Source organism: Microchirus variegatus (genome assembly GCF_963457635.1).
Source record: "Microchirus variegatus genome assembly, chromosome: 1".
Classification (NCBI taxonomy): domain Eukaryota; kingdom Metazoa; phylum Chordata; class Actinopteri; order Pleuronectiformes; family Soleidae; genus Microchirus; species Microchirus variegatus.
Genome location: NC_139802.1, coordinates 46,698,092 through 46,708,767, shown reverse-complemented (window position 1 = coordinate 46,708,767; position 10,676 = coordinate 46,698,092). Strand labels below are relative to the sequence as shown.

Genomic DNA, 10,676 nt, shown 5'->3' with positions numbered 1-10,676 from the left:
AGTCGTTATATATATATATATCTATATATGTGTGTGTGTACATGTTTATATACTATATCTAAGTATAATGAGAACATTAAACATTAAACATCAAACACAAGCAAAGTTTACAAAACAACAAAGAAAAGTCTCACTACAGAACAACATGTAACAAGTTTTTAAAAAGAAAAAACACTTTAGTGTAACAGTGTAATTCAGTGTAACATTCAAATATACAGATGTTACTGCAGTAAAGTAACAGGCTTTTTATTCCATAAAAAAGATTAAACATCTGTGACACATTAAACCTGGCTTTGTTAAACTGGGATTCACTTTGACAAACTAAACTGACTCTAAAGTCACTTTGAAACTGACAGAATCCTAATCAGATTATATTAAAGATATAAAAACACACACACTGAGACCAGTGATGGACATTCATCAGGATTATTTTAATCCTAGCGTCTTAAATGTGAATATGTTCTGGTTTCTTTGAGAACATAATCATTAAAAACGAGTCTATGCTGCGTGCAAACATACGTTCTCTGACACTATCACGGTTACAACTTTATCAAACGTTATTTTTTGTTTGTTTGTGGTTTTGGGAAATTTCTCCTTCACTTTAAAAATAAAAAAAGCCCTGGAAACTAAAATGATATATGTGTATATATATATATATATATATATATATATATATATGTATAAGTAACAGGAGTACGACGTTGACATGTGACATAATAACTGCAGAGTATTTGGCTTTAGATTAGTGTTGAAATACTGCTGGTTTTTTTTAAATGTCGTCGCTGCACAGACGTCAAACTGACGTCAGGACGCTTTTTAAGGCTTTTGGCAAAAAAACAAAAATAAAACTAAATCAGAATAATAAAATTAGACGGAGACCGACACGTCACACACACACACTCACACACACCTGTGTAGGTTTTTTAAAGGGTCAAACTGTGAGTGAATATGATGTGAATGACAAACACACACAGTTAATACACAGCAGTAACATCCAGCCTGAATCTGAGCGTTTAACTCACGATATAAAAAGATCACAGAGATTAAATTTTCAGTAAAGTCCTGATTCTGTCTGATGTTAAATGTGAAAACATGTGATGACACGTGAACATATAAAAGAAGAAGAAGAAGAAACAACATCAGAGGTAGAATCTGAAGTTTGGCAGAGAAGTCACGAGACTCAGACAGGAAGAATAATAATAATAATAATAATTATTATTATAGTAATAATGGCACTATGAGAGTGGTGTGTGTGTGTGTGTGTGTGTGTGTGTGTGTGTGTGTGTGTGTTTGTGTCTTCAGAGTAAACAAAGCAGCAGCTCTGTTTGTTTCAGCCTCTCACGAGCATCACGACACTCAGTCGTCTGGATTTATGCAGCATTTACAACGTTCACTCTCCATATCTGACAGTGATTCAACCCTTTAGACGTCTAAAGATATTTCTTATCTTTAGTTATTTGATTCTAAATTAAACTTAAACAGACGTTAAACTGGTCATAAGTTATTATAAATATAATAATAATAATGATAATAATGCTGTTAATGTGTGTTGATTAGTGTTTCTAATGAAAAACAGTCACATTTATAATAATAAAGAGCTTAAAGACACAGGGTGTGTGTGTGTGTGTTCTTTTACTTGCGGCATACTGAGGACCAGTGAGGGTTTTTAACCAACAAAGTGAGGTCCTTTTTACGGAGTGAGGACATTTTGGCCGGTCCTCCCTTTGTTTTCATTGAAATCACTTCCTTGGGTTGCTATAACATGCTATACTCAATTTGTCAAAAAAAAAAAAAATCAAGTTTTGGACGACATAGTATAGTATAATGTTTTTGTCAAATTTTGGACCAACATCTTTTAAAGATTTTTTCAAATTTTGGGTCAATTTTTTTTTTGATTTTTTTTTTGTCAAATATCCTTTCATATTTTGGACGACATAGTATAGTATGACTTTTTTGTCAAATTTTGGACCAAACATTTTGGGTACATCTTTTTTTCAAATTTTGGGTCAATTTTTTTTTTGACTTTTGGGTAAAAAAAAAATTCACATTTTGGGAAAAAAAAAAATTCAGATTTTGGGCCAATTTTTTATTTTTTCAAATTTTGGGTCAATTTTTTTTTTTTCAAATTTTGGGTCAATTTTTTTTCTTCAAATTTTAGGTAAAAACATTTTTCCAAATTTTGGGTCAATTTTTTTTTCTTCAAATTTTGGGTCAAATTTTTTTTTTTCAAATTTTGGACGACAGTAAAGTATGACGTTTTTGTCAACTTTTGGACCAACAATTTATTGTCAAAGATTTTTTCAAATTTTGGACGACATAGTATAAGTATGATGTTTTGTTAAATTTTGGACCAAAAATTTAAAAAAAATCGAAAAAGTTTTCCAGCCCTTTTTGCTCTGGGGCTCCTTCTGCAGACATTTTATGGTAATGCAACCAGTAGTTCTTTGTAGATGTAGATATTTGTAATTGTGTTGATTTATAAAAAGTGGAAATGCTGGTCCTCACTTTGTCAGCAACCCAGTCCTCAGTATGCAGCAAGTACAAGAATGTGTGTGTGTGTGTGTGTGTGTGTGTGTGTGTGTGTGACGCTGACCGCTCAGTTCTTGATGAAGGCCTGCATCATCTCCAGCGGCAGAGGGAAGATGATGGTGGAGTTCTTCTCAGCAGCGATGGTGTTGAGGGTCTGAAGGTAACGCAGCTGCAGAGCTGACGGAGACTCGGCGATGACCAGAGACGCCTCCTTCAGGGCGCGGGAGGCTTTCATCTCGCCTTCTGCTGCGATCACCTGCAGGGGGAGACAGAGAGCAGAGCAGCTTTAGTCAGTCAGTGATGTTAGAGACTCACACACGTCTGTTTTCAAGTTTCCCAGGAAAAACAGATTATATCAGGTGAAGAGCACATTATATAACACACACACGTGTATATATATATATATATATATATATATATATACACACAGTAGCCCCTCCCCCCTCAGCCTGACCTTGGCTCTGGCCTCTCGACTGGCCTCGGCCTCAGCTGCCATCGCTCTCTGGAGCTGAAGAGGAAGCTTCACGTCTTTGATCTCCACTCGCTCCACCTTTATCCCCCAGTCGTCTGTGGCAACGTCCAGAGAAGACTGGAGGGTCACACACACACACACACACAGATATGTTGTAAAGTGTCCAGCAGATGGAGCTACACACGTGTGTGTGTGTGTGTTTGTGTGTGTGTGTGTTTGCCTCTCACCTGCATGCTGTGTGCGATCTCCTCGCGGTCAGACAGGATCTCTGACAGGTTCTTGGTTCCCAGCACGTTCCTCAGCGTGGTCTGAGCCAGCAGACGCGTGGCAGCGTCAGCGTTGGTGATGTTAGCCACAGCCAGCGTAGCATTCTGGACACGGTAATACACCACACCGTCCACACTCACTGTCACGGAGTCTTTGGTCAGGACCTGAGAGCAGCACACACACACACACACACATTATATTGTTATTATACATACATATATATATATATATATATATATTATATATATATAAATACATATATACATATATGTATATATGTATGTATAATAACAATAATTATAGTGCCTTTCAACACACTCAAGGTTGCCGATACATATACATATATATGTGTGTATATATATATGTATATATATATATACACACATATATATGTAGATACATATCTTATACATAATACACTGAAAAAACTGTCATATAACATACTCCTAAAATTAGTATATGCATATATAAATATATATGTATATGTGTGTGTATATATACATATACATATAATACAGTGAAAAAACTGTCATATATAATTCAAAAAGTAGTATTTAGTGTATATATGTGTATATATATATACACATATATATTTATATATAATACAGTGAAAAAGATGTTGTATATACTTCTAAAATAAGTATTTAGTATATATATATATATATGTGTATAAATACATGTATATATATACATATTTACACATATATGTATATATATATATATACACACATATATATGTAGATACATATCTTATATATAATACACTGAAAATACTGTCATACAAAAATTAGTATTTAGTATATATGTGTATAAATACATGTATATATACATATTTACATATACATATATATTTATATGTAATACAGTGAAAAAACTGTCATATATAATTCTAAAATTAGTATTTAGTATATATATATATATATATATATATATATATATATATGTATAAATATATATAAATATACATATTTACATATACAATTATATATAATACAGTGAAAATTAAAAAAAGTTTGTATATCTACTCTATACTATAAAATATCTACTCTAACCCAAAGCCTAAAGCCTTATGTTCATATGTTCTATGTATTATATACGTACAGTTGTGATCTCTGATCTGAACATAATATCAGCAGCTGATTCTTCTTCACGTGTGCTTCCCTGTAACGTAATCATCAGCGATGATGTCACTGCTCACCTCTTGTGGTGGAATATCGAAGGTGATGGTGCGCATGTCCACGTTAATGAAGCTGTCAGTGCACGGCAAGATAAAGAACAATCCTGTGGAAACAAACACAGACTAAAGTCTCTGCAAACACCGTCAAATGTTTAGAAACCGTGGCAGAGAGAGAGAGAGTGTGACAGAAGCTTAGTGCTGTAATTCTGCAGCTGTGCTCACAGACACACAAAGCCCTCACAAGCCTCTCTTCTCCATTCAACAATTCAATTAGAGGCACAAACACTGGCAGCCGAGCGCTGCTGTACTCAAACAGACATGTGCAGTCATTTAGCTAACATTAATGCTGCAGCGGGACTGCATCTCCTCTCAGGATATTGTGTATTTAAACGCTGAGATCACAACCATCTGTTCACGGCGGGAAAACGACGACGAGGACGACGACAAATTCAGCTCCTTCACAGCAGAGGAATATTCTACTGATAATCATCTGAAAGTTAGGATTTATAATATTTGTAATATATATATATATATATGTATATATATAAAATGTTGTGACGTTTCATTTAGACATATGCGGGATTATGAGTGTGGGTCAGATGCATCATGGGAAACAGCTGCTTTAGCTGTAGTGACTCTTCTAGCTCCTGAGGAATGTGAGGTTTACAAGCACAGAGCTATATTTAACACACAGTCATAAACACACACACACACACACACACACACACACACACCCTATGAGGAGGAGGAGTCATGTTTCATCTGTTTCAGACGACACGAGCATGATTTTTTATTTTAGACACAGTTAATTAAAAAAAAAAACTAAAGAGAAAAAGCACGAAGAACCAGTGAATTATGGGATGTATGTCTGTGGGAGTGTTTTTGAAATCACTGCCGTTGTGCCAGTGTGGGCGGGGCTTCACTGACCTTGTGCGACACTGTTGTTTGTAATGTATATGAAGGGAGGGGTCATGTCTCACACACACACACACACACACACACACAGACACACACAAACACATGTAAGTTAGTGCTTTGCAGGAAGGAAATGGGCAAGAAATGTGGGAAACAGGAAACTCCGCCTCCTTCACACTTCCTCATGGTTTTTTTTCTCCATCTACCATCCCTTTGTTTTTTATAAAGGAGTTTAGTGCCCGTAGGAAGTATGTACTCCTATAGTGGGAGCTGAAGAAGATTTTTCAGTTATAGTAATGTATGATAAGTAATGTAAAGTAAAGGCTAACATAATACAAACACTATGCAACCTCATTAGGCAAAAACGCAAATGTGCCTAAGGTTTTTCTGAAGAAAGTCAGCTCACTGTCAAAGTGAAAAAATTAATATAAATTATTCCTTACGACGTTTGCGAATATTTTCAACAGATCCTTGTTCAGGGCGATGCCGACTATTATGATGGTAAATTTCAAGTCATTCCGAGATACTTTTTGTTTTTTTGAAGAAACTCAGTTCACTGTCAAAGTGCATCAGGGCAAATGGATCATTTCATGATTTTCAAAAATTCATATAAATTATTCCTTACGACGTTTGCAAATATTTTCAACTGATCCTTGTTCAGGGAGATGCCGACTATTATGATGGTGAATTTAAAGTCATTCTGAGATACTTTTTATTTTTGAGAAGAAAGTCAGCTCACTGTCAAAGTGCATCAGGGAAAATGGATCATTTCCTGATTTTCAAAAATTCATTAAAATTATTCCTTAAGAGGTTTGCAAATATTTTCAACGGATCCTTGTTCAGGGCGATGCTATATTGCTACATTGCTATATTATGATAGTGAATTTCAAGTCAAAGTGCATCAGGAACTAATGGATCACTTACATGATCCATAGGCGTTGCAGACAGTCACAACATCTAGCTACGTTAATGCCAATTGAAAATGAAAACATTTGCTTTGTGCCTCATGAGGTTGCACAGTGTTAGCCCTACGCTAATGCTAATGCTGCTCTGAGGACCTCTGCATCCTCTAAGAACATCTGAGTCGTCATAGCAACCTGCATCACTAAGCCAGCTGAAGCAGGAGTCATCAATCACAGGTCACATGACCAGCTCTTCAGCTGATCTCGCTGGTCATGTGACCTTCACTGCTGTATCAGACAGAGCTGGACCACGTCCAACAATCAAAGAGTCAGTCTCCTGTCTCCTTTAAGGTATAACAATAATTGAAGGTGATAATAATTTAGCATGATACGCTGGTGACACCAAAAACAATCATCATTTCTGACCTGGTCCTTTGGCTCCTCCCCTCAGAATGCGTCCCAGGCGAAAGATAATGGCTCGCTCATACTCTTTCACAATCTGTGTTCAGAGAAACAAAAGAAAAGCCACAAACGTTTGTTCCACACGTTTTTTCCTTCTCCTTCCATGAGCAGTTACCCAGTTTATCCAGGGCACATTTCACGTCAATGACTGATAAACAATGGTTGAGCAGCTTCTGCAGGTGCTTCAACAAACACACGTAGAACAGTAGATGAGTCAGGAGTTTTCAGAACGCTGAATAAACAGAGCCAGCTCTTTTTTTCTGGCTAGTTTACTCTACAGCCAGCGCTGCTGCGTGTTCAGTGGAAAACAAAAAAGTGACCTTAATGCACATCCATATGGAGACGGGGAGGGTGAGCAGCATGAGGAGGAGGGAGAAGCCCACCAGCAGCCAGCCACACAAGCCCATGTCAGAGTCTGCGCCATCCAGAGCTAAGGAAACAAGAGAAAATCTCATCATCATCATCATCAGTGATTCATCAACCACTGTTCTGACACTGACAATCACACACTCATGGTCCATAATGAATTATTTTGTAATTAAACATTCAGTTTGCATCATAAGTATGTTGGTTTTTATTATTGTGAACTTTATATCATATTAAAACACTCTATAATATGTATACATCCATAATGTTTGGATATTATATCTACAACAGGTGACACCAGACCAGACCTGCTCTTGATGATTAAGTATCTGTGATGACTTAATGCTGTCGTATTGATAATTATAATCATCATATTTATTATAGTCGATACTTTTGTGAAATACACTAAGTAGAAAAATACATGGAATCAACAATATTTTTTTAAGCCCAATTATTAGCAGAATTTTATCATATTTATACTATAGTCAATGTGATTGTTTGTAACACACGTAAATATCCTTCATTTCACGAAATAAAGCAGGTTTTATCTGAAATGAAAGGTAATAATATTTATGATCATGTGATACAGATCATAAACAGTTGATTCTATTTTATTTTACACTTTTCACGAGTCCAGAGAAACAACCTGGGACTCAACATATATACATATTATTTATAAGACATGTAGGAATATTGATTTGCTTTATATCCTGATAGATCAATATTGGAAGATATAAAAAAGTATATCATGACAGGATTTTTTTTCCCCTTATAGTCCAGCCCTACGATCACCTTTGCCAAACTATTTTTCCAAAACACTTAAGACTATTTTTTTCCCCTGAAGATCATTTGAGGTTGAGACCCTTGTTTTAAGGTTTGGGGAAAACAGATTGATCATTTACTCCATTTCCTGTATTTAGTTTAAAAACCAAACAACTCATCGATTTAAAAAAAATGGTAAAAACAACATTCAAAGCTTTTAAAAAAGCCAATTCTTTCAGCTGTGACTGTAAACTGCATGAACATGTATGATCCAGTCATGCATGGATGTAAACACTGTCAGTCAGTCACAGCACGCTCTGTCTGCAGCATCTAAAAGTCATCACTTCAGCTCTGACACATGCAGGTTATTCAATCATTGGCCGAGATCCGTACCTTCACCGTCACGTAAACCAACTCTGCTCGGACCTACAGACAAACGTGACACGTCAAAAGGCAATTGATCGACTTTGGGTCGAGGTTTACAAAAACCCACAAGAAGATAACGTTTAAAAGGTGATGAAGGTTAACTGGTGTTTGAGCCGAGTCAACATACAGCAGTAACTTTAGTGTTTGTTAGTTTAGATCCAAACGAGCTCCTGTGTTTTTAACAGCAGCTTCTGTTTGGTCCTCTGAAAATACATTAACGCTCACTTATATTCTTTCACACAAGCACATGAAATGTTAGTGATGAACAAAACCGCTCTAATATACAGTTTTTCATTCACTGCTGTGGGATGAACCACAAACCACCACCAGAAATCCTGTTTATGTGTTTATGTTTATGCTCTTCACCTGCAGCACGTGGACAATTTTGATGTATTTTTAATGTACAAAAATAAGATATATTTTATCAGTGAAAGAAAAAGGAAAATTTAAATTGTAGTTTCTAATTTTACTAATCAAGATCGACACTGATCATAAAAAGACCTTCAATAGTCGACAGCTCATTAAAACCCCTGACATTATCAGAGGGTTAAACTATACGACCAAAATTAAGATCAACTTAAAAGTGTGTCGCCTTCAGTGAGGTTTGTCCATTGTGGGCTTCCATATAAACATGGTGGTCTAAAATGTCCACCTTCAAAGAGCCGTCTCTCCGCTCCTGTTATAAATATAACAGGCTAATTCTGGAGAAATGAAAACAACACATCATTTTAAATAACGACAGATAATTATATTATTATGAATTTCAGCCAAATGAAAATTATTTCACCTACAATGTTCAGGAGTCTCAAATTCAAAAGAGCTGGGGCTCAATCAGTGCCCTGGACAGGTCATTATGGGATGGTCAACGTTCCAAATATATATATATATATTTAAGGGAAAAACACCTGTTCAGTAGGTTCAGTTGGTCCAAAATAATGTCCCAATATTCCATCATGACATCATAATAATATTCATGGTGTCATTTCACATTCATTTCAAACGAAAATGTTTGTTTTGATGTTTAAAATACCACCAAAAAAACATATTTACGATGCAAAATTAATGAATGAATGACAGCTGTTGACAATAACAGAAATATTTACTATATCTGAGGTCAAATGATGTACGTTAGTGTTCATATTAATGCAAATGTTACTGAGAAACATGCTGTTATTATTCAAGTGTTAATATGCCCTGATGAGACAATCCAGATTATAGTTTATGAAAAGATTATTTCTATTTAACATTAGAAACATGAAAGTCACACAGCTCTGGTTAAACTGTTTATATAAACTGATTTACACGGATAAAGCAGACAAACAGACAGATAAATAATGACGTCATCATTGGCTGTAAACACTAATAACACTGCGTCACAGATATTGATTAGCACTGAGCTAAACACTGTGGGACGTCCCTGTGATTACAGCTAACGAGGCTAACAGCTTACAGCTAGCTCCACCGTTATACACACACACACACAAATGGAGCTGGACGTACGTGCGTCTAAATTAAGTTTTTCTACCGTCATCACGTGAATAAACACACAGTTCACCCACACGACTCTGTCCGTGTCAATAGTCTGACTTTACAGAAACACACTGGCATCAAAACCATCGCATTTAACTCAAACCGCGATCACTTTTACATGGAAACGTAAATAGATCATCGCCTGCTAAAGCTAGCGCTAGCATTGGAGCGGAGCGCTCACCGTAAACTAACGGTTAGCTGGAGCTGTTAGCGACATGTTGTTGTTTTAAACATCACTTATTAGCCGTTAATGGAGGAAAACACACGTAGTGTAAATAATAAACAGTTAACACTTTAATGGACTGGTTTACTCAGAGGTTTAAGCTCTAAACTCGACATTATTTTCTTTTATTTTTGTTTGTTTTTTACCTGACTGATGCTCTCGTCTTCGGTTTTCTTTCATGGTTAATTCTTCGTTCTGCATCGAGACTGAGACGAGTGTGAAAAGATGAGGACTGTCGTCTCTAAAATCTGCCTGTCTCTCTAAAATCTGCCTGTCTCTCTAAAATCTGTCTGTCTGCTGCTCCAGGGCAGTGGTGCTGAAATGGGCGTGGCTCAAACTGGCTCGCGCTCACTCTCGTCCAAATAAACAAATCTTTATTGAACACAACGTCGTTGACAAACATGGAGCACCATGATAAGAGACACTGGTTAAATAAAAACATTTCTCATTACAAAGGACTATTAAGGACTATAAATTAATGACTTTATTTATTAAATAAATAAATTCCTAATATTATTCAATTCAATTCACTTTAATTTGTATACATATAGCTAAAGTTATATATATATACATATACGTATATCTATATGTATATGTATATCTAGATATACATACACGTATACACACATATACATATACATATAT

General features: G+C 35.8%; 1 protein-coding gene across 2 annotated transcripts; it reads right to left on the bottom strand.

The window, feature by feature from the left end:
• Nucleotides 1-27: 27 nt before the first annotated feature.
• stom (stomatin) lies at nt 28-10,318 on the bottom strand. 2 transcript variants are annotated; one of them, XM_083887505.1, is made up of 8 exons: nt 10,178-10,302; nt 8,246-8,278; nt 7,045-7,154; nt 6,689-6,761; nt 4,467-4,549; nt 3,229-3,432; nt 2,984-3,118; nt 28-2,785 (listed from the first exon to the last, which is right to left on the bottom strand). In XM_083887505.1, the coding sequence occupies exons 1-8, from the start codon at nt 10,230-10,232 to the stop codon at nt 2,597-2,599; spliced, it is 882 nt and encodes a 293-aa protein (XP_083743631.1). In that variant the 5' UTR covers nt 10,233-10,302; the 3' UTR covers nt 28-2,596. The 2 variants fall into 2 exon arrangements, with proteins under 2 accessions (XP_083743631.1, XP_083743632.1); XM_083887506.1 differs by lacking the exon at nt 8,246-8,278 and having other exon boundaries at nt 10,178-10,318.
• Nucleotides 10,319-10,676: the final 358 nt, after the last annotated feature.